Source organism: Lepisma saccharinum, chromosome 4 (genome assembly GCF_977018435.1).
Source record: "Lepisma saccharinum chromosome 4, izLepSacc3.1, whole genome shotgun sequence".
Classification (NCBI taxonomy): domain Eukaryota; kingdom Metazoa; phylum Arthropoda; class Insecta; order Zygentoma; family Lepismatidae; genus Lepisma; species Lepisma saccharinum.
The window spans coordinates 61,150,113-61,175,669 of NC_139232.1; the positions used below are offsets into that span (position 1 = coordinate 61,150,113).

The window sequence follows — 25,557 nt, forward strand, 5'->3', positions numbered from 1 at the left end:
GACCCGCAGAAGTGACGCATGTGTGTAAGAGGAGCCGTGTGAGCAGGCAAGAATCGTGATCCCAGCATGTTGCACCCAAGGTCACGTAAAGAACGAAAACGTGGAACTATACGCGTGACATTGAACTTCGACCAGGCACCAGACCCATACGGGAAATTCCAGATAGTGGCGCATTCGACGGAAGCATGACGTCACGGACACGATAAGGGAGTCCGCCGTATATAAGCGCGTGCTGTGCAAGGAGGAACCGCAGTGCATCATCACCATGGCCAGGGGCAAACCTATTGACAACACCGTGAGGAGAAGAGTGGTGGAGTTGCAACGGGATGGACTCAGTGAACGGGAAATAGGGCGCCAACTGAACTTACCCAAGTCAACCGTCCACTGCATCATCAAACACCACCAAAATACGGGTACTACAGAGCCAGGTAAGGCCCCCGGTCGAAAACGCCTGCTGAGCGTGCGTGACCTACGGATATTTAGGCCCTATATCCAGACCAACAATCATGTTTCTGTGGCCGAATTACGACTGTGGACACGAGAACGCTTTCACATTGAAGTGTCAACCAGAACCATTCTCCATTACCTACAGCGATGCGGTTACCGAGTGTACAAGGCGAAACGTAAACCCTTCCTTTCCATGTTGAACAAAGGTAATCGACTACGGTGGGCACGAATGTACCGGGGATGGACATTTCGGCAGTGGAACAGGGTTTTGTGGACGGACGAATCCATTTTCAATGTTGTGTACGGGAAAATACGGAAAACAGTCATTTGTCGGAAGGAGGAACAGAATGAAGCAAAATGTTATGCACGTCGGGTACAGAAACCTGCGTCAGTGATGGTATGGGGATGCATGACGGCATCTGGGGTTGGCCCACTACACGTCTGTGAGGGCATTATGAATGCACACGCCTATACACGCATACTGGAGCGGCATCTTCCCACAGTGCAAAGGCACCTGTTCCACAGGTGGCGTGTCATCTTTCAACACGACAATGCCAGGCCTCATACAGCGTGGCTGACAAGAGAATGGTTGACTCGCCATCACGTGCGAACTCTGCCATGGCTACCATCGAGTCCCGACCTCTCGCCCATTGAGAATGTGTGGCGTGTTCTTAAGCGACGTGTGCAACAGAGGGGACCCACGCCAGTGGCTGCTCTTATCGCCTGCCTGCAGGAGGAACGGCACCACATCGATGTGGAATGCCTTGAACGACTCGTCCGCAGCATGCCCCGATGCATTGCCAGTTATTCGCCGACGGGGCGGCGTCACACCATGGTAAACAGGATCCCCTCTAACAGTGGTGAAACTTCAATGTCACGTGTAGATGGACGAAAATGTTTTATTTTGTGTGGACACAATATACTTTCCTGCGTTGCAGCGGAAATTTATGTTTTCCTTTGTTCCATGTAGCCTGCTGAATAAAATATGTTCAGCATATGCATGTGTTCTCCTTCTTTCACAACGCACTCCTATACTTGTGACTGGTCGAACTTCATTGTCACTAAGGTTGTACCTACATACCCTTTTCGTCAGCAGTAATGGTATAACTGCATGTTGTCAGTTTCACAGTACTTCACTTGGATATACTGTACTGAAGCAGAAATCCCATTGATAATGTAAGGAAATATGACACTTCCTTTTGTACAATTCAATTGTTTCACTTATATGCAAGAGTTAAGTTGTTTGCTTTACAGAGAAAAGAGAAGTAGCTTTATGCATCGAAAAATGAGTCCGCACTCATGGTTCTTGCAAGCAGAGGGTTCCAAACCTCAGTGGAAATATCAACATATAATACCGAGAATGTATAAGGAGACTGATAAATTACAAATTGTATTTCTTAGTCATTCACTCTTCACTCTTATCTCATTTAGTCGTAACTTTAAAAATAATCAAGTATTTTATTTTAAACTTACTGCATATGACAAAATTCCGTAATCCTTCCCTAGCTTGTGAATTGTAATAATTTTCCAAATTCACTATTTTGCAGTTTGAATTCTAATCATAGAGAATAGAGAAATTAAGTCAATTTCATAGAAGATAATATTTGTACTTAACAAAACCATACGTGGATCTGTGTGAGTTTATTATTTCTATTTGCAAAAACATCAATTTAGTTTAGTTTGTAATTGTCAGGGAAAAATGTAAATTTTGTCCTGGAAAACCTGGAAAAGTCAGGGAATTTTATTTCTACTTGTTTGTAGCCACCCTGTGTATTGACTCTCAAGTACACCGTGCAATTTTTTAGACTAAAAATGTTTCACAAAATAAGCACACGCAACCTACACGGACACAGATTCCTAGGAGACGGTAACACCATTTATCCTGTATAGTTATACAACATATTATGCACAGGGCACGTGTTGTGGGAAGGAAAATAGAACATGAAATTTTTTTTCATCAAAAAGTGTTTAAAAATTGTATTTTCTTTTAATTGTGCACAGTTGTTGCTCTTACACGAAATTCTTACAATTCTAGTTCCTTTGAAACCCGTTTGCATTGAGACCTACAGAAAGGAAAACAATCTCTCGTGGACAATAGAGCTTTTCTTCTTTCTCTCACCTCCACACATTCCTCAACTGCAAAGTTCATTCTGGTTTGGTTGTCTAAAATTCATCATAAAAAAAGTCACATTTTCTTTGCTTCATCCAACTTCATATTCATCCCCCGAACGCCTTTCCAGTGAGCAGTCCAAACTCTTCCTCGAGCTTGCATTGTAACTGCCCTAAAGAAGGAAACACGCAACTTGCAATCTGTGGATCCCAGGACACATTAAATAGTGTTGCACTCCATAATCACTCAATTCAGACTGCTGCTAGCCTAGGGTAAAAATAGAAAAGAAACATCCAGTCTTTGATACAAAAGAATGCAGTGGAACTCCAAGTGCATGGCCTGACAATTTGTTTCCATTGCAGGCGGTCTTGCAGAGAAGTTGAGATCTTTTGTTATGCCAGATTGCTTATTGAGATGTCAAGGAACGATCTACAGCAATCAAGGTGTGCTCGATTCAGTTTTCATTAGTAACATGTAGAACGGTTTGGATTTCACTTTAAACTGCATATTTAGTCCTGATTAGCCTATCAGCATAAAATGAATTCAAAACAAGCTTTATGAAACTTGCAATTTTGGATTGCACACATTGAACATTGTGTGATTTACAGTATTTATTTGTACCATGTGAATGATTCTGAAGAAAAGTGGCGATTATATTATCTTGAACTTAGTGTGCATTTCCTTCCAACACTGCTGTGAGTGTTCAAGATGTTTATTCTTGCATCAGCTGCAAAGTAAAAGTTACAGTTTTGCTTATCAGAAGGTGCAAAACAGATATCTCTGAAGATCGAATGTCGTTATTGTCAAATCAAAACATCTTTGTGAAATTCAAAACCTAGACTTTTTACCTTTGTGCTGGATAAGTCATCACTGTTATCAGCAAGTGAGAGCTTTGCAGACGCTAGACGAAACACTGGCACCAGCTGCAGCGTAAACATAATGAGACAGGCTGGAAGTTCGAACAACAGGTGGCAGAAGAGAACGCTGATAGGCTAATCGGGACTGGGCCTACAGTTTAATGTGGGATCCAAACACTATGTGCCTCCACCAGGTATCGAACCCAGGATCCCTTGATTACAAGGTGTTGGGGAGGCCCTGTAACCTGGATGACAACGATTAAGCAGGTTGACGATCTTTAGTTGGCCTGTGTGGTTCTTTGATTGTCTGTAACAGTTTCCCTTTTTTATGAAGTGTTACAGGAAACAAAGAACACATTTTGAATGAAAGCCATTACTGGAAGTTGTCGGCTTCCGTGTCAAGAGTTGATCTCTCACAGGGAAACTGCTGAAACTCGAGTTCAGAGCTAGACAGATGTGCGAGACTTCCAGGTGCCACACCACACATCTGTATTTTGGAACATTCCTGAGATCTTATCTTGCATGTATCATGTGGCACTGGTGAATAATTCCAAGGAGGCGCATTCAGCAATAAAAGACCTTGACCTGCCATGCACATTGACAAAGAATGCAAGTCCAGCTAGCCTTTCGGGCTGTTTCGTCAGAGTTGTCAGCAGCTCTTAGGACAAGGAAACATGTCAAGGTCAATTTAAAATAACATCCAAACTCTCTCCACATTCTATCTTCTCTTCTCGACTTATGCAGGTGTCTACTTCGAATTAAGCAAAACCAGAACCAGTTTTCCTGAAAGGTCTTGTAAACAACTTCGAATTAAAAATTATCCATATTTCGATTTATCCGTACCAAAATACATTATAAATCTTATCTTATCAGCTGGCAAATGGGAAGAACTTCAGATTAAAGGGTACTTCGTATTAACCAATATCGTATTAACGAGGTTTTCCTGTATGTTCACACTGGCACATACAAATATGTATATAATAGAATATGTATATAATAATGATCAATATATCAGAGCAAGAATTTATTCTTTTCTTCAAAAGGCCCAAGCAAAGCAGAGAGCAGGTAGAGCAGGAAGAACAGGTCCTGGGAAGTGTTACAGACTGTACACAGAAAGAGCCTACCGTGATGAAATGTTGCCAACACCTGTTCCAGAAATCCAGAGAACCAATTTGGCACTGACCGTTCTTCAGCTGAAAACTATGGGAATCAATGACCTGCTGCATTTTGATTTTATGGATGCTCCTCCAGTGGAGAGCTTGATAATGGCCCTTGAGCAGCTGCACTCTCTTAGTGCACTTGACAGTGAGGGCCTTCTTACAAGGCTGGGGAGAAGGGTAAGTGTTTCAATTAAATTGCATAATTGACCATTGCATACTTTCCCAGTGATCTTGCAAAAACAAAACATGGTAACACATTGTGGAGAGACATATAAAAATGTGAAGTGACAATCCTAATTCTTCCTTCCACTGGTTTGAGAACCATTTCCTTCTTCAGAATAGCCAGGGATTGAGACAGTAAACAGTTCAAAGTTTAAAAAAAGAAAAAGCTCTCAACGGTATGTCTTGCCTTATCTTTTCTTTTTTAACCTTTTAATCATTCGATGTCTTAACTCCTGGCTATCCTTTTTGCTCTGAAACAATCTAAGGTAGAATTATGATTCAACAACTCGTAGGTAAACCCATCTTTGAATTTGTAGTCATGTTTAAAAAAAAAGTGCTGAGGATTTATGAGGGCAAATCAAAAAGTCTTTGCGCCTAATTTTTTTTCTAGCTTGTTATAGGTGTTATCACAAAAGCGAGTATGCGAGTGATGCAGTAGACTTTTCTTGGAACGGCCCTATTGTAACTTCCGATTTCTTTCATGGCACGGTGCTGTTATCAGTTGGCAAAGATGGCCGGAGTGCTCGGGAAGTCCACGCCATATGAGCAGCGGTGTTATTCGTTTTTTATGGTGCAAAAGACAAACAGCCACAGATAAAGTCCACGCGTTCATTATATCCCCAGCGGTTAACAAAGGGAGCGGTGCTCTTTGTTAAAAGAAACACCCAAGCGGGCGGTTTTCTCTTGAAGAAACTGGAGTAGGAAAGCAATGTTGCCAAATTGAAGGAAAGGGTAAAGAAAGGGTAAATAAAAAGAAGGAGAAACAAACAAATTAAAGAATATGTAAAGAAAAAAGAAATACAGATAAAGATTAAAAAGGACAATATTAATAAAGATAGGAAAGAGGCATATTATAAATCCTCATATTTACACTGAATACCCCTAACTTTTCTACTCGAAAAATATATTATTCAGAATATACATATATAGTTAACTTACCTTCACTCATCGTCATCGCTGTCTCCCACGTGAATCACGAATCTCTCCTGAACCGTGTCGTGGTTAATATATTTTCTCTCAATTTTGATGGTGTGTTGAATACAGGACAACCAAAGCTGAGCATCAATTGTCTCTGATCCATCACGCAATAGCTGGCATACACTGGCACTTAGAGTAGGAGATACATTGTTTTTCCTCACATATGATTTTAACTTGGCCCACACCAGTTCTATGGGGTTAAACATGCAATGGTAGGGAGGGAGTCGCAACACTTCATGTCCACGTGAGGCTGCAAGCTCATCCACTATGTACTTTTTAGTAATGTTTGCCGATTTAATTATTTCTAATAAAAGGGCTTTTATAGGAACAAGTTTCGGTACTGGAATGTCGTGCCTCTCCATGAAGGAAATAATATCCTGCAGTTTTGTCTTCATAGTTGGGATTTTCACTAGCAACCTCGAGTGGTAACTTGCATTATCGCAAATTATGATACACTTCTTATCACTTGGCAAATTTGGCAGCAGATTATTGGTAAACCAAATTTGGCAGCAGATTATTGGTAAACCAATTTTCAAACACTTGTCCGGTCATTTCGTCGTGACTATCAGCTTTACAAACTCCAATGTTCTTAGCTGAAAGATACAAACAATTTGGGACCCACCCCTCACTGCTCCCAGCATGGAGCACCATGATGCATTTTCCTCGTGCTGACGGCGACTTCAAAATACAGTTGCAAGTACCATCGTCCCACCCTTTTTTGACGACGTCGTGAGTGTCGAACCAAGTTTCATCTAAATAAACAATCTGGCAGCCTTCTGATCTCAACTTGTTGAGTTTGTGAAGGTAACGATACCGCCAAGCAACAATTCTTGTCGACTCCATTATTGCATTTCTTTTCAACCAAGTTTCTTCAGAAGCTCTCGAAGCGTCGTTTGTTTGTAAGGAAAGTCTGATATTAGTTTCAGTTGCGTTAATAATTCACAGACACTTGGTGCGCGTGCTTTAGAAAAAAAATTGTAAATCTCTCCTAACAAAATCGCAAACAAACTCGTCCACTTTATGATTTTTTTTATTTTTATTACCAGGCTTCTTTGGTGTAACTGGGCCTCTTTCTGTGATCTTTCGCACTGTTTTCCTGTCTAATTTCAAAATATTTTCTGTCTCCGATATTGGTCCTCTTCCTGAATTATTCCTGGAGACACACTGCATACAAATTCTTGAGCTTGCTTGTTCAGAATTTTCTTTCTTTTCCTCAGCACTCGGGAACTGCCGCTGCTAGTACTTGGCTGGGGGTCACTTTCGTCAGTTAAATTCTCCTGGGCAACAATGTTTGCTAAAGGAACCTGGTTTGCAACCCACGATCTCCACATGCTAATAACAAAACCAAAGCACAACACTATAACAAAGCAACAACACAGCACCATAACACAACAAAGAAATAACACAACACAACACAACTAGTTAAGAAAATCAACCCCGCACGTGGTTATGGCGCAAAAATAATGAGAGGCTCACGCACCCGCCTGCTCCGTCTTGCAACTATTACAAGAAATTTAAGAAAATGTGGCAACAACGTCTGGGTGCACATGCTTATCGGGAGCGGTCTGGCTATTGTTGGCTATTGTTTCCAGTGTTAAGTTTTATCAAAGGGTTGCCGATGGGGATATAATGAACGTGCGGACTTTATCCACAGGGAAATGGAGCCAGTGTATGGGGACAAGTGTTTATCAGTGTGAAGTGTGCAATGGTGGTGAAACCTCCTCAACCTCCGCATCAATAACCACCGCGCCTCCACCCACAACCTGGATTTCACTGTCACCATCCACACCAACCACCACAATATCCCTTTCAATGACTATTTCTGGGTAGCAATCATCCATCTCTTACCCCAACCAGCCAACACCTCAGTTCGCAAAAGATGGGAGAGGGCTTATATATCAGTGCAACCACTTCCCCTGGCCTGAACAAGGCCACCCAGTAACTCCCCACCCCACCCCACCTGCAACCCATCCCTTCCACCCTACCCTGTCCACCCACTCACAGTTTCGACAAGCGTGGTGACGGAACTGTTTTTTTTTTTTTTTTTTTTTTTTTCGTTTTTCGCACTACTTCTTCTACGATCGAGACCTGGCAACTTTGTTATTTAAAGTGAAAAATTTTCATTTCATGAAGTTCATCCAAATATTTGTTTTCGATGTTTTTTGTGGTGTGTTGTCATTGTCATTTGAATGAATTGAGCATTTACAGTATGAAACTAACAAATTAATTTATTATTAATTGTCCCTCAGATGGCTGAATTTCCATTGGAACCCAACCTTTCGAAGATGTTGATGATGTCTGTGCATTTGCAATGCTCAGATGAAGTTTTGACAATTGTCTCTATGTTGTCTGTCCAGAATGTATTCTACAGGTATGTAAAGTTGGTATTACAAGGGGGTTCAAATAAGTTTCTGTATCTTACTCTATCAATAAGATGTTAACAAAACCCAGTCACATAAACCTTTTGTATATATCTTCAATCCAACTGGAGAAGAAGTAAAGAACAGGTTCAAAATACCTGATGTACCAGTTCCTCACTCTTGGTTGAGAGCTTAGGTAAAAGTAGAGATTGGAATGCATATGTGGTATGATAATGTATTTTTATATGTTGCCAATCCACCTATGTGAATTTCTATTGAGATTCGGACATATTCATTGATACTAGAGATCAAACAGTTTAATTGGTTGTCTATCAGTGCATATTGGTTTGTCCGTCAAATTACTGATAATTTTACTTATCCAATACATTTACAAATAATTTTACCTATCCAATACATTTACAAATAATTTTACCTATCCAATACATTTACAAATATCCTATAATTTAGTGCAGTATTCTGCCATTTGTTATATTTTTTCTGGATACAAACATATAATCTGCATTACCTAGTTTTTTAAAAGAAAATCTCTAAATATGCAGCTTATTACCATATTTACTCTTGTATAATGCACACTTTTCCCCCAAATTTTTGCACCCAATATCTTGGGTGCGTATTATGCACGGATTTTTTTTTTCATGTTTACGGAACCCTATCATGTTATATATCTTATTCATTTTTCAAGTATGTGCGACTTACTCACTTTATGTATTATAAATAAAATAAAATATAACTTATTTTTACTTATGTTCAGTGAGTATGTGTTGAGTAATTGACAACGTTTCAGGTCGATTTATCGGCTTCACGTTTGCCCATGAAGCTTCATTGATGGCAAGGATTAGGTTTACATGGATAGGATAAAATATTGGGATTCCATCACAACTGACCTGTTCTTTTTTAAAAAATCACTATGTAAAAGTTCCCTACTATTAAAATCAATTAAAACCCCTCTGTACAACTTATTAAAAAAGAATCCCCCTATCCATTTGCCGCTCACATGTTGACAGTCAATGGCTTCCTTCTGAATGCACGAAGTCGTAAGCGAGTTAGATCTCCCCCACTCTTTTCCCCCTCTGCATTACATCATATCCGAAGTGAAATCGCGTACGACTCGAGCCTCGCGCTCTACGTCTGGGGTAACCTTGAACCTGATTTCCTCATATTCCTGCTTTTCCCATTTTTTCAGCATTCCTATCCAGAGTTCCTCAATGTTCTATTAAGTTTATTTTCTCTGTTCCTACATATAAATGACGCTTCGTATACATTTCTTCTGAATAGTTCATCCTCCTCCTCGAGGACTTCCCGCCCTTCAATTTTATGTTTCTCTTCCAAACGTGCTCAGATAATCTAGTTCTAGGATTCCCTTCCCTGATATCCTTATCATGTTCTTTCCAATGTATACCCATACTTCTGCCAGTTTGTCCAACGTATTCTTTTTTGCATTGGCCAGTTTGTCCAACGTATTCTTTTTTGCATTGGCATTTAATCTTATATATCCCTTTTTTCCCCTTCTTCATTGTCTTCCTTTTTCCCTCCTTCTTTTTTTTAACTGGTGAAATATTTCTCTAAGCTCCTGGGTGCTTTCATCCCTCATTTAATACCAAATCCTTTCACTGTTCTTTCTATCTTCTCAGACACACCTCTAAAGTAGGGGATAGTCACGTACCTATATTTTATTACCTCCTCATTTTTATTACTAACATTACTATTTCCTTACTTTTTTCTTTAGAACATATCCTTCTTGCTTTATGTAAATTTTTCCTCAATACCTCATTTTTATACTCATTCTTCCTACCTACGTTATAGATCCAATCTATTTCCCTTTTTAAACACTCTTTACTGTTACATAATCTGATAGCATGTATGAAGAAGTTTAGGAAGACATTATATTTAATCCTACTGGCATGGGCAGATTCCTTATTGATGTATATTTTACCCGTAAAGGGCTTATGGAAGATGCCTGTTCCTATTTCTGTACCTATTTTGTGAATATCTAAGTCTAGGAAGCTAATTTTATTATCCTTCATATTTTCCCTAATAAATTTGATTCTTACTTCTTCATCTCCTAGATTTTTATATAAACTGTCCAAACTTCCTTCTTTCCTGATAACTAAAATGTCACCACGTATAACCTTACTCTCTAATGTGCTCAATGCTGCGTTCTCAATGCAGTGAATAAAAATGCTTGTTATTATCCCTGATATAGGGTTCCCCATGGCTAGTTCCTCTTTTTGCATAAATATTTTTTCGTTACAATAGAAATAATTATACCCTGCAACTATATTAAACCATCTGACGTATTCCCAAGCAGTTATCACATCAATTCAGTTACCCATAAGCCACCTATGTAAACAATTGGTGGCTTTTTACTTTGGCACACTGGAGTACAGATTAACTATGTCAAAGCTTGTGATTTCATCTTCACTATCAATCTCAATATTCTCAATTTCCCTTTTTACTTCCACTGCATTCAAAACACTATAAGTCGTTTTTTCTTTACTTTTTTAATTCTCCTAACAAGAATTTTAGCTAAACCATATCCCAGGTGTGAGTATGTCGGTATGATTTGCCTTAGTGGAACCCCTTTTTTGTGCATTTTGGGTATTCCAAACGCCACTGGAATAGTTCCCTTTTTGCAATTTTCAATTAGCCTCTTTTTCTCAGTCCTACTTAGTAATATGCTAGTTTGAATTTCCTTTTTGGTATCCTTTCTTATTTTGTTGATAGGATCTTTATGTACCTCTTTATAGTCAGTTTTAAAAAAGCATTCCTCGAATTTACTTTTATACTCTTCTTTATGCCATACTACCATTTTGTTCTCCTTGTGGGATCGTATTATAAATACGTCATTTTCCCTGGCCCATTTTCTAATGTTATTCAATCCCTTCATAAATCTCTTATTTTACTCAACACATACTGAACGTAAATGAAAATAAGTTATATTTTATTTTAATTATAGTATGTTATGTATCGTTGTAAAGCTTGAATTCTGTAGTTTCTGAATATGGCAGCTGTATTCAATTCAAGATGGCGACACTAATTTGAATGCAGTTGAAATAAACTCACACAAAATGAAGCAACGTTCTGATTTTTGTGGTACTTTGGATGAAGAAAAATATAAGGAGAAAGAAAATAACAATTAAAATGTATTATTGGCCAAATAATATGAGATATAAGGAGTTTGTAAATGCCTTAATGAAAGAAATCTTGTTCTGCTAACTGCTAGTTCGACGGTCCTGAATGGGCCTCTTATAAATGTTACGTCAGTCATTGAAAAGGTATATATTTTGAAGGTTTTTTTTTTATTTTAGAAAAAGTAAAGAGAAAATGAGCAAAACCATGCATAAAAGTTTATTTAAAGGCCATTTGCCATGATTTTTCACTTTGTAATATAATGTACTGCGACACAAAAAAAACAGTGCCATTCTGGCAGACTTTGAGCATGTACCTCCCATCACATGGAATGTGTATCAGCGGTATTTGTTGGGTGAGAAATAACAGAAAATTACTTCGCGAGTACTGGAAATCCATAACGTAAATTTGATCTCCCTTTCTACTATTACAGAATAAATAAGGTGGTTAAAGAGTGAAAGCTTTGGGATGCTAAACACAGTGGAGGGAGAGGGGGAGGTGGCATGGGTTGCTGACTTACTGTTTACACAAGAGGATATTCTCCTCTTGGTCCACATAGCAACAGATGACTCATTGAATAGGTATGATGTCATTAGCTCTAGATTGGAATTGCAACAGCTTTACGACCTACAACTAAGAAATCCATTTCTTGAACCTGGATTGTACTGTGCATTATACAAGAGATAAAATTTTTTGTCACTTTTCCCCATCAAAAACCAGGGTGCGCATTATATACGCATAAATACAATATACATACATTATTAAAGGTCAATGCAAGGACCATCTGGAATTTTATATCGGTACTTTATCAGTATTGGTCAAAAGTTTCATGTTGTTCCATCCCTAATTGATAATGTGTGAACATATCAGTAATTTTTCCAATCCAATATTTATCCAGATAGTCTGCAATTTAGTGTGAAATACTCTCATTTTGTTATTTATAAATATCAAATATAATAAATCATATACCCTGCTTCCATGTAGTAATGCCAAAGTAAAACCCAATGCACTCACTGATTACATACATTAATTAAGGAGGTGAATGAACCATTTAATGGAAGATTGCAATTTTATATTGGCAAAATTTTCAATCATGTGTAAATGAGAAAGATTTACGTATTGGTAGAAATTGGTGCAGGTTGAAAAATATTTTAGTAGATAACAAGTTTAGAAATTCATCTTTAAATGTAAATTAAAGCTATTTTTTTACATGCATATAGGCCAAAAGACAAGCAAGCATTAGCTGACCAGAAGAAAGCAAAGTTCAATCAGCCAGAAGGTGACCATCTAACATTGTTGTCAGTGTATAATTCATGGAAGAATAATAAGTTCTCAAATGCATGGTGTTATGAAAACTTTGTGCAGATTAGAACACTGAAGCGTGCCCAGGATGTTAGAAAGCAGTTGCTGGGCATCATGGACAGGTATGTAAATTTTTATTATGAGGCTGCAATAGCTGTCGTTAGGGCATCTGACTACCATATGAGAGACCCGGGTTCGATCCCCACCAGGGGAGAACTAGGATTTTTTCCACCTGTTCAAGTGGCTTTGATGCCCACCCAGCATCGTATAAATTCGGGACGTGGAGAAAACTGGGGGTAAAGGCAATCAGGGTTCTGGTGCTGATCACATCACCCCCACCTTCAGCCGTAATCAAGAAAGTGTGGGGCTCTTACTCGACACTCCTACATGCCTTCATGGCATTGTGCGAAGCACAGAGGAGCACTACTTTTTTTTGTACTTTTACTTTTTTATTATAATTAAGTAAACCGTGCGTAAATACAGAGAAACTAGTACTGAACTTCAGTACAAGTTCCAACGAGGATGCCACCAAAATGAATAGAATAAAAAAACAGTTTTGCGGATAAAGTGAGTACTAGTTTCTCTGTATTTATCTACTACCGTGTGTCTCATTTCCCAATTATGAATAAACCTTGTGTGTAATGAAATTCATTCCACGCATTCCGAAGGTTTTGCTAATGCATTATTTGTAAACATTTGCCTTGTATTATCAGCTTGTAATGATTGCTTGTAGTTGCAGCACACGTATCCATGCCTATTAGAATGGATTGATTTATATTACCTACGTTATATTCTGGGTTTCACCTATTCTAGAAGCCAAGATGAAAAAGAAGTGCACCGACCTCCTTGGTGGAGTGGTTTGTACAGCATGCTATGATGCCAGGGGTCCCAGATTCGAATCCTGGCCTTAACATGGGCATTCTTTGTCAGTGTGTCTTCATAATTTCATCATATCATCACTCATCCTGATCTTTGCTATTAGCCAAAAGTGGCAGAAAAGCGAAGTAAAATAAACCAAACCAAATCAAATCAATAAAAAAAAAAAGGTACAAACAGCCTGTTGAGAGTCGAGGCCTACCAAGCAGCTTCTTATTAGATAACACGTGGTCAGCGCATCAAGTCCCATCACCCCCCCATTTTCTAGCTTTTAAGACAGGATTCACTTTCACTGCTTTCACGTGGCTCCTCAATTGTCCTCACAGTAATGAGTCCACGGAAATTGTGGAGCTGCCACTGGGCATCGAACTCTGTACCTCTCACACAAAAGACACATGTGTTAACCATTAGGCTGAGTAGGAGCTGTATAAAACACTCAGTAGGCAAAAAGAAAAGTTAATAATCCTCATGTATTATCAGTTAAAAAAAAAAGATAGGCTCCATGTATAAACATAGATTTCATAAATTGTAACTGTTTTAGACTACTAATTAGCAAAAGCCAGCAATGTGCCCTCATGTGACAGTTGTGTCCGTCCATGTCAGCTATCAATATACAGTATCAGAAAATTTTGTAGCATTTTGCTATATTGGGACCTTGAACATTGAATATATATAATGCCAGATAAAATCAGGATTCCTCTGTATTAGAAACTATTAGAGCTGCAAAGATAAATTTGGTAGGCCAATAACGATGTGTAAAATAATAGCTGAATGCATCATGAATTATCCTAATTTGGCTGTTTTGACCATGAGAGAGAATAATCTATCTTACATGACCTGCTGATATCTTGGAAACTAAGAACTAAAACTTTTGTGAATTTCAAGACCTAGGTAATATTAGTCTAATGCAATATAAATTATTTTGACTTGTCTATCCATAAAATAGTAAAAAATAAATAACCAATGTGTGTGTGTTTTTGTTTTAATATTTCAAAAGTATTCAGCTATCAATTATATTTGACAAACGTAAAGAACTGTGGACGTCTTATGTCTTCTTTGATCAGCAAGCAAAACCAGTCAATATCAATCGATTACTCAGAAACTACTAGAGACTGACGGTAGATAGACAGAAAGATAAATGGGGTAAAGCATGATATGTGAAGATCTGACTCTCTTTAACCATCAATTTTTGAGAAACAGCTAAATTACAAAAATGTAACTTGCAATTTGGGGACTGCAAGACCTGTTAATTATCAATTTTATGCTAAGTACTGAAACTGCTGTCTGTAAATTAATATGAGTAATAATGTATGTCATCTGTTTAATATATTCACTAAATTCACCCAGCTAGAATATATTCCATTTTTCTTTGTTAGGCATAAGCTGGATGTTGTTTCAACTGGGAAGAACACAGTCCGTGTCCAGAAGGCAGTGTGTTCTGGATTCTTTCGAAATGCTGCAAAGAAAGATCCACAAGAAGGATATCGCACCCTGGTGGACAGCCAGGTGGTCTACATTCACCCTTCTAGTGCTCTCTTCAATCGTCAACCAGAGTGGTAAGCAATTAGTTCCATATTACGAGATGTGATCAAACGAAACTCATTTAAGTTGATTTATATTAGCAGGGTGGCGACAGACCTGGAAAACCTGGAAAACCAGGAAAAGTCAGGGAATTTGAGGTATCAAAAAGAGTCAGGGAAATGTCAGGGAATTTCGTCTTCATTGACTTCGAACAGTCTTTTGACGAAAATTGTTATAACTCAGGCACTATGGGAGCAATCTACTTCGGATAAGTTTTGTTTTGCAGCTAAAACATCAGCGCATGCAATGGTGTACAATTTAGAACATCGGACCGAGGAAGGGGGTTTGGGGGGGCACGTCCCCCAAATTTCAATGAAAAAAATCTGGAGTTTGCCCCCTCTTCTCCCGCTATTTTGGGGAGAAGGCGCGAACTTTAGTATTCCATTCAAAGAATGGACATTTCTCAAGAGAATGAACCATATTTCATGTTCTTGGGTGCCATACAAGTTGAATAATAAGCTAAAATGTGAAACTGTTTTTTACGAAAAATAGGTAATTTGCATTTTTGGAGGAAAATTGTTATAACTCGTGCACTTAGGGAGCAATCTACTTCGGATATGTTTTGTTTTGCAGATAAAACATCATAGCATACAACCGTGTACAATTCAGATCGCCGAACCGAGGAAGGAGGGTTGGGGGGGGGGGTGCGACCCCCGAATTTCAATGAAAAACAAAAATCTGCAGTTTGTTACATTCTTTTCAAAGAATGAACATTTCTCAAGAGAATGAAACATGTTTCATGTTCTTGGGTGCCATACAAGTTGATTGATTTGGTGTTTAAGTCCACTTTATGCACAGTAAGGCTAATCGTGACTGGACCTACAGTTGAAAGTGGGATCCGAACCACTATGTACCTCCACCCGGTTCGAACCCGGGACATACAAGTTGAATAATAAGCCAAAATGTGAAACTGTTTTTTACGAAAAATAGGTAATTTGCATTTTTGGAGGAAAATTGTTATAACTCAGGCACTATGGGAGCATTCTACTTCGGATAAGTTTTGTTTTGCAGCTAAAACATCAGCGTATGTAACGGTGTACAATTTAGAACATCGGACCACGGAAGGGTGGCTTGGGGGGGCACGTCCCCCGAATTTCAATGAAAAAGAATCTGGAGTTTGCCCCCTCTTCTCCCGCTATTTTGGGGAGAAGGCGCGAACTTTAGTATTCTTTTCAAAGAATGGACATTTCTCAAGAGAATGAAACATATTTTGGTGCCATACAAGTTGAATAATATGCCAAAATGTGATTTTTTTTTTACGAAAAATAGGTAATTTGCATGTTTGGAGGGAAATTGTTATAACTCGGGTACTATGGGAGCAATTTACTGCGTTGGTCACTACCATCGTCCATTTCATCTTCCAGTGGCCATTCCCTTGGTAATTTTGGAACTGGGAGAGAATCGGAATGCGGAACTGGATGCACTGCAGATTCCAAATTTGGATATGAAACTGTGTGTTTTTATTGACTTGAGATTCCAGTTAGTTTCATTAAACAAAAGTAGCAATCTGTTATGTGGTCTCTAGGTTCCCTCCACAACTGTGGTACGGCAAATGGCATAGATGGGTGGGTTCCATGCAACCATTCTCTTAAATAGCAAGAGCAACGTGAGCAACAGTTCTGTGGTGCCCAACACTTATCCTCATATACCTTTGATTCAAAATACTACTCGTAAGCATTTTTTGACGAGTGGGGAAATGGGATGTCTTTGAGACTTCGTCGTAAACTCACCACACACATAACAGAAAAGATCTGGTAAATTAACACACTTCCTAGCCATCGCTGAACACAAGAAACACATGAACATGCACAAATAGTATTATTCACGTAAGGAGTTTTGCATGACACACACTGCAGGAACAGACACTGAGTGATCCCACTAGCAACTGACAGATGCAAATAACTACAACTCCACTATACCTCAACCAAGTGGCTATCTATCCCTTCTCTCTCCACCTCCTCCCCTATGCACTGTCGAGCCCTAGTAACAGTCTGTGCTGATAAGTGCCGCGACAACAATAACATGCAGTCGTGCGCTGATAAAATTGCGTTTCCAGAGAAAAGTTTAGGTCATAGCGAAAAACAGTTTTCACTATCGTCATCAGGGCACTGAACTCCATAGGAATCACATGTTTTTGTTCTGCGGCAATTTTCATTGTCGCCCAGTGTAATTAGTCTTCCTGCTAGGAAAATTTGAAAAAAAATCATAAAACATTCGGAACTTTTACCTTTTAAAAGAGATTTCGATGTTTTCCGTAATATAAAATTGGTTCCAGCATGTGGAAAACTCAAATAATGGAGATATTTGATTCCAAAGTATGGCCCGCGTATATATTTTTTTTAGGTGTATGGTTGGTCACCGGCCCCATTGAAGTTCTGAATTTCCGTAATATGTACTATTTTCAATAAATTAAAAAATATAATAATTAAACTTATTGCATATTTTCTAAAGGTACATGACCTAATTTTCTGTTGTTTCTCATTTGTATTGATATAGGCTAATTGAGGTTGTATACAGGTTACATTGTAAAGCTTTGATATATGCCACATTTTTTTATTGATTTTTTTACACCACCTTAATTGTAATGACTTAGTGAAAATTGGGAAGTGCAATAGTTATTTGTTTTTTCATTAAATAGCATTATATTAATCACTTGGTAAATTTTCAGCTAATAACTGTGTATATTCATAATCATAATAATTAACGTGCCTGCATATTTAATTGAAAAACATGAGGTTCAAAAGCAAAAATCATGACGACAAACATGTCTGGAAAAATTTTATTTCTGGTCTGGAAAACCTGGAAAAGTCAGGGAATTTCATAATCAAAAAATCGTAGCTACTCTGATATAGCTGTCAAATCCTTGCCTTGCCAGAAACCTCTTCAGTTAAACAAAGAGATGAAATTCTGTACATTCAAGACCAGGGCTGTACAGGGAGTGGTCTAAGATCTCTCACCTGAAGTGATGCAAAGGGCCCGTGTGTACTCAGCTGTATGGGGTTGTGCACATTCGATTGGCCTTCCGTGAATTGTCTGCAGCATCGTCTGACCATACTATCACTCACGACGTCCGGTCTGCACATCACAGTCGGTGGGAGACTGTATGAGAGCTGCAATCTTTAACCTAGAACTGTCCTAAACCGGCTGCATTGCAACTGTACCAGATTACAGCTACATGCCACTTCTTCCTGCCTGCATGTGTGTGTGTCGCTCACCGACCACTAGTGCTGCGTATAGCCACCATTGGAGCTTTTTTCAGCATGCCCCTCGCATATGAACTTTCAGAAGCTTTTATTATTAGAGTGTTCCTGTTTTAATGTGTTGGTTAGCTAAATCAGGTACCTATACAATGCAATTCTATAAATTCCTTGCATTAAATTTCTAATACTCACATATCCTTTTCGTCAGCATTAATGGTACTATAACTGCATGTTGTCAGTTTCACAGCACTTCACTTGGATATACTGTACTGAAGCAGAAATTCCATCGATAATGTAAGGAAATATGACACTTTCTTTTGTTCGATTCAGTTGTTTCACTTATATGCAAGAGTTAAGTTGTTTGCTTTACAGAGAAGAGAGAAGTAGCTTTATGCATTGAAAAATGCATCCGCACTCATAGTTTTTGCAAGCAGAGGGTTCCAAACCTCAGTGGAAATATCAATATATAATACCGAGAATGTATAAGGAGATTGATAAATTACAAATTGTATTTCTTAATCAATCACTCTTCACTCTTATCTCATTTAGTCGTAACTTTAAAAATAATCAATTATTTTATTTTAAACTTACTGCGTATGACAAAATTCCATAATCCTTCCTTAGCTTGTGAATTGTAATAATTTTCCAAATTCACTATTTTGCAGTTTGAATTCAAATCATAGAGAATAGAGAAATTAAGTCAATTTAATAGAAGATAATATTGGTACTTAGCAAAACCATACGTGGATCTGTATGAGTTTCTTATTTCCATTTGCAAAAACATCGATTTAGTTTAGTTTGTAATTGTCAGGGAAAAATGTAAATTTTGTCCTGGAAAACCTGGAAAAGTCAGGGAATTTCATTTCTTCTTGTTTGTAGCCACCCTGATTAGGGATGGAGCGATATGATGTTTTGGCCAATACCGATAAAGTACCAATATAAAATTTGCCGATACTGATAACCGATATTCTACTGATCCGATATAAAATTGCAAATGGTTTTCATTGACCTCCGTTATAAATGTATGTTACCAGATGAACAAAGTTTTGCAATGCAAAAAGAAGCTGCACATTTAGAATGTAAACTGTATGCTTATATCCATAAAAATTATAGGAAAATGGCATAATGTTGCACTAAATTGTAAGATATTTATAGATATATTGTATCGAAAAAGTTATCATTAATTTTGCCGATAGACCGATATGCCTATTTCATTCAATACCGATAGATTGATTTAATGAATTGTATCACGTACACTTTATGCACATAAAGGCTAATCTAGCCTGGACCTATAATTTAAAGTGAGATACAAACCACTGAGCCATGTGCCTCCACCGGATATTGAACCCAGGGACCCTTGATTACAAGGTGACAAAGTTACCACTACATTATCGGGGAGGTTCCTATACTAAGAGAATACCAATTAATCTGTCCCATACCTAATTTACATATTAATTTATGAAGGTGCAGTAACAATATGATAGAACACCGAGGATACATGAATTCAGGACATTTGCTTAGAAGTCTCCTTAGGCATCCCATTGTGAAGGTTAGGCCAGGCATGGTTCTACCCTTAGGTCACATGCCCCTCCATCCATTAAGTATCTGAAAAGAACTACACTTACAACAATTTATACTTGTTTGCAACGCTTGTATTTACTGTTCAACAAGCAGTCTTCATCTGAGCTAAGACAGCTTTGGACGAAACTTGGCAACATAGCAAGGGTCACATTCTGGCTGCGGACTTCCTGCCTCGCTGCTTTAACATCATCCCTGCCTTCTGAGCTGCGGGAGAGGTTGGGGGTTTATGGGTGTTTTCATTGCAAATGGTTACAATGTCGCTGAGACCCAGGAACCACACTTGGGACGTTGTTTTTTTGTTTTCCCTCTAAATGGGTTGCTGGGTCTATTTACCATACCTTACCGAACAATTGGAATGGGTGGAGGAGGGGAACTTTGGAAGAAGGAGTTGGGGAAGTCTTGTCGAAGTTCGATGTGCTTTGAAAAGCGTTTTATAAACTGGTGTTATTTAGTGAGTTCTTTACTGACGTGTTACCATGCACCTGATAATATAGCAAAATTAATCAGGTGAGATATTGCAAAGTCAAATTTTAAATCACCAAGACCGATTGTTGGCCAAAGAATTAGGCCCGCCAAGACCACAGCTTTGCCTAAATTAAGTGTTCAAAGATAAAAACAGAATATACAACAGAAAATTGAATAAAAATATATGTGAAAATGGGAATAGATGTGCAGGTGTCCTGTAGCTAATTCCCTTATTTTTTACGGGCATTTTATTCAACTGAAAATTCACAAAATAAGAATAGAACTGATATACAAGAAATAAAATAACAAGATAAACTTTTCTAAAGTATTTCACATTTTTAATTTTATATATATATGCCGCTGGTATGACTTCCATTAGTTCTAAGATATAGCTATATTTTGAATGTGCCCTGTCCCTTGAACACCCCATAAACCACCACTGGGTTAGGCAGCAGATATCATCAGTGAAAAATGACCTTGGAGTTATTGAATCATTTGTGCACTACAGTCTTAATCATTTGGCCCCTTGCAAGGTTTCTTTAAGAGTGTGAACAAATTGAAATCACACTGTAACAAATCAGATCGTGACTGTAAAGGGGTTGTACCAAAACCTTCCACCTTTCGTCACCAACACATCCAGAACACTTTGGCATTAAGGGCTTTACCCTGAAGAAAAATAACTCCAGACGAAAGAATTCCAGAGTGCTTTTTCTGTTGGCTTGTTCCAGCTTTGGGCTCTGCATCTTAAAAATACTATTTTCACCATACACAACATGAATTCTGCAATGGATTGCAACTAGTTGACACCTTTCGTTTGTTAAATAATTTAATCACCTCTTACGGGACACATTTTGATGTGTCAGTAACATTAGCCATGTTTACAGGTGCCTGAGATCATAGACTTCCATTGTCTAGAACCAAACCAAATATGCTACTTAGCATGGGATTATGCCTAGAGGACAGCAGACTACTTGATGAATAACTAGAGGCACATATTTTTAGTAAATAAAAAAAGCAAAATTTCAGTACAAAAAGTCAATTTCGGGTTCAAAAGCGGTAAATAAAATAAAATTTCGGAGTTATAGCGCTGAAAAAATGGATCAAAATCAGTATATAAAATGACATTTTGTTTTTAAAATTGTGAACATAATCCAAAATTTGATTTAAAAACTGCACTTACTACACAAAATAAACATATCCCTTCTAATAGCACATTTATGTAGTTACCAGAGTATTAAGTTTATTCCTGTATAAAGGGGTCCATTTTTGCTTCTCAAATACTTACAGCAGAATTAATCAATTTTCCGTGAATTGCATAACTCACAGGATAATTCCAACTTTAGAAAGTGTCCTGTCGGTAAATATACTCAAAATTTCGTGTATGAGAGTCTATTTCGCATTTTGCAGTTCATTTCGTGACAAAACAGGGTAAGAAAATGCACTTCACACCTTTCAGAAACATGAAAAATTAACATTAGAATGTGTTATTTCACATTTCGTGTTTTCGTCAAAAACGAAATATGCATGCCCGTATGAATAACAGATGGGTTTCATTTGATCATGCCTCATTCATTAGGTACACATGACTCACTCTGTAATGCAGTGGTTCATTTCTTTATACAGAATTGTAAAGGATAAAATTCAGTTGCATACCATACATATTTTCTTTCAGGGTTGTAATTTAAAATATCCATGGACTTACCTGAGATAATTGGAGTATTAAAAATGGCTGTCATTTAATCCCAAATGTCACTTTACTTTAGCCACACAGTTTTGGGAACAATTAAAGGAAAATTCTGCACAATTTCCAATGTCAGTATGAAGTCAGATTATTTGGTACCTTGCAGAGATCTATATTGACTGCTTTTATTTTTCTTATTAGGGTAATTTACCATGAGTTGGTGCAAACGACGAAGGAGTACATGAGAGAAGTCACAACAATTGATCCAAAGTGGTTGGTTGAATTTGCTCCAGCATTCTTCAAGTTCTCTGATCCTACAAAGTTGAGCAAGTTCAAGAAGAACCAGAGACTTGAACCTTTGTATAACAAATATGAAGAACCCAATGCATGGAGAATATCACGTGTGAGGAGAAGAAGGAACTAAGTAGAAACTGTGTGAAGTGGAAGTATGTGTTTTGGAGTTAACTGATCTCAGTTTCTAAGGCATACTTAAGTATGCAAATTATTTATTTTATGCTATGTATATACATGTGCATATTAAGACAGTGTGAGTCATTACTGTTGTGGAATGGAATCAAAGTAGGGAGCCACTAAAGAATGGAAGCGGAAGTGCATAGCACAAAAATAGGAAGAAGAACGCATTATGTTTATATGTGTCCACTTGAACAGCATTTTGACACACAATTTTTTTCTAACAAAAATATGTGCAGTAGAGTGAGTTGTAATCATTGAAGGGCAGAATTAAATTGACACCAACTTTTGATAAATCTCATTGGTAAAAATATAATATCTATACCTCCATGTGACTGTGTTGTGCACATATTATAATTTATGTGGAGACTGAAATACTTAAAATATTATTTCTTCATGTGGCAAGATTTCATCTGAACTTTCAAAATAACTGTTTATTTTTGTTTTTATTTACATTAGAACATGTATGTTTGACACAGACATATACTTGTATGTCTCCATTGTCTGATCATAAAATCATGAAGAAACAAGGCAGAAAGCTAATCCAGGAGGTCGTGACCAACTAAAAAAATGTATTGTAGTAAGTGTAAAAATATGCTTTGTTTTTTGTTCTATGGTTGGTTGTAATGGGAAGTGAATCCATAAGATCTTTGTGTCGGTTTGTACTCAGGTGGTGAGTATTGATGTTCATAGACACTGCTATTTGTTGTTTTTTTTATCATGTCATTCCATAGAGTAACATGATTAACAGGTGATGTAATATTCAAGATTTTTGTTACCAGATTCGATCTGGAATTGCAAAAAGTGTAAATAATATTGTATATAAATGTGTATTATATTTTGAACCTTCAGTATTTTTATTTCAAGAAAAAATGGAAGTAATCACTTGATTTCTTGTTTGTAAATTTTGCAAAGAACTTTGTGTAACTGGAAAAGCTTTCCCTTCTCCAAATACTGTGAGTATTGAATTGGCTTTGTTGTGATGAAGCATCTTTGATTTCTGATAAGGGTGCTTTTACATTGACGATGGTTGCACGTAATGGTTCAAATGGTGTAACAAGGTTGTTTTTTTTTTTTTTTTTTCCATATAACAGCCACCACATCCTGGTTAATATCCCACATTTAGTGTATGCACTATCCATATAACTAAGTTTTTCTATATCAACTGACATAGATCTTTAAACTAAGGACCAGAGGTTGGCTCTCTTTGACTGTGAAAATGGCACAAAAACAGGAAACCACAAAAGATGCATAGGAAACACACAGTGGCTGTTGTTACACAGACAACTGCAACTTTACAAGTTGACCCAATTACTCTTGTGGATATCAATAAAGAAATGTTTTCCCTGGAAAAGACAAGGCACTGTCAACCATTCCATCCCAACATGTTCCAAGATGGGGATGGGGGAGAATAGGTTGGGACTGTTGCCACACATGTGTGTCTCAGTGCAGAAAACAAGACTGGGAGGAAGATAAAATTTCTTTGTTAATGTCTAGCTTATTTGAACATCAAACAAATTTTACCCCCCCCCCCCCCATTTACTTAACATCAAATAAGTGAAATGAGCGTGTGTATTACTTACGTGAAATTTAGAAAATTTCGCACTTCCGCATTGCACAATTTAATGGATAAATCCTATTAATTTTGAAGATCCACTGTCTTCATTCACAAAAGGGTAGAGCGTTTGAAGTGGAGATGGTACCGCGTCACTGCATTGTTTGTTCCCAGGTGGCGGTAGTTGCGATTTCTCTCGTTCTGACATGCACATCCTTGTTTGAGTCTTGTTTGTATCTTATATGAGCAAACTCTGGTTGGGTATGATTTCTCAGCCATATGCAGTACAATGTTGGATAGGGGTGCAGAAAGGGGGTTGCCCATCGCTAGGCCTCCTGTCTGGTGGAAGAAACTGTCCTCGAACTGGAAATAGTTGTGGGTGAGGAAGGCTTATATAGGGTGTTTTTTTTTTTAGAGTGATAGAACTTTGAATTGAAATAAAACACATAAAAAAATAAGTTTGAAGCCAATTGTGTTTTCATTTGAAAGATAAGTTTCTGACATTTACTTTTTGAAAATAATTTCCGGCATATGTCCACCACGACTAGCTGTGATGAACCGGATTCGATCAGTCCAATTTTGAACCACTTTTTCAAGTAATTGGGGACGTATGTCGTTAATAACACGAGTTATGTTGGCTTCCAAAGCGTCAATTGTTGCTGGTTTATCAGAATAAACCAGAGACTTTAGATATCCCAAAGAAAATAATCCAGTGGCGTTAGGTCCCATGATCTTGTGAGGCCAATTCACTGACAGCACCGATATTTCCGAAGTGCTCTATACGTTTGGCGAACAGAACATTGATTTTGGAAATATATTTCCACAATTTGTAAACGTCGTTGCGGCGTCAATCTTTCCATGATCATTTGCCAATGCTCACTGATATGAAATGACAAAACAACATGTCATCAAAACAAAACAAGTGACAGCTATCCCTATCGAAAGTTCTATCACTCTTAAAAAAACACCCTTTAGAAGGTTGCAAATTTCATCTGTTACAAACGAGGGCAAGTGCAAGGCTGATTGAATGGAGGAGTATATATCCACTACGTCTATGCTGGCTAGTTTGCAGTTGTTGGCTTTGACGAAAGAGGTGACAAATTCTTTTGCTTCAAGGCTGTTTTTTAGGCAGTAGGTAAGTTTGTCATTGTGAGCGGTCAGTTTTTGGAGGAGCCATTTTGTCAGGTGAACACTGGGTTGATTGAAGCCAGCCACTATGATTCTTAGAGGGGTTCCTGGTTTATGAGTTTTTGGTATGTCTTATGCACAGGGAAGGCTGGCGTAGGTGTTCCTTAGTTTCTTCCTTTCACTTTCTTGAAGGAGGGCACAATTCTCTATGGCTCGGCAAATGGCTGTATTGTATCTGCTTGTGGGGTCACGTTTCAGTTTTTTGTAGCCATCAGAGTTTAGTTTTGCATGCATTTTGTCACTGTATTGGCCTTTTCCTATTATGACATATTGATTACCCTTGTCAGATTTTATGCACCAACATTTGTTGTCCTGTAGTCACTTTCGGAATCCCCTGTGTTGTGTTCCTTAGTTTACTATGCACTGTGGGTTT

At 37.9% G+C, this 25,557-nt stretch overlaps 2 protein-coding genes across 3 annotated transcripts in view; both read left to right on the forward strand.

Annotated features, from left to right (window-relative positions):
• Positions 1-23,286, forward strand: part of pea (ATP-dependent RNA helicase pea) — a 103,103-nt gene extending 79,817 nt beyond the window's left edge. For both annotated transcript variants that reach the window (XM_083120572.1, XM_083120573.1), the window contains exons 19-23: positions 4,458-4,751; positions 8,024-8,145; positions 12,505-12,708; positions 14,839-15,018; positions 22,172-23,286. In XM_083120572.1, the coding sequence (XP_082976698.1) occupies positions 4,458-4,751; positions 8,024-8,145; positions 12,505-12,708; positions 14,839-15,018; positions 22,172-22,394 (1,023 nt within the window). In that variant the 3' untranslated portion in view covers positions 22,395-23,286. The remainder of the gene's footprint in view (positions 1-4,457; positions 4,752-8,023; positions 8,146-12,504; positions 12,709-14,838; positions 15,019-22,171) is intronic.
• LOC145986500 (coenzyme Q-binding protein COQ10 homolog A, mitochondrial) overlaps positions 1-25,557 on the forward strand; it is a 169,836-nt gene that overhangs the window by 96,739 nt on the left and 47,540 nt on the right. The gene's annotated exons all lie outside the window — the stretch shown is intronic.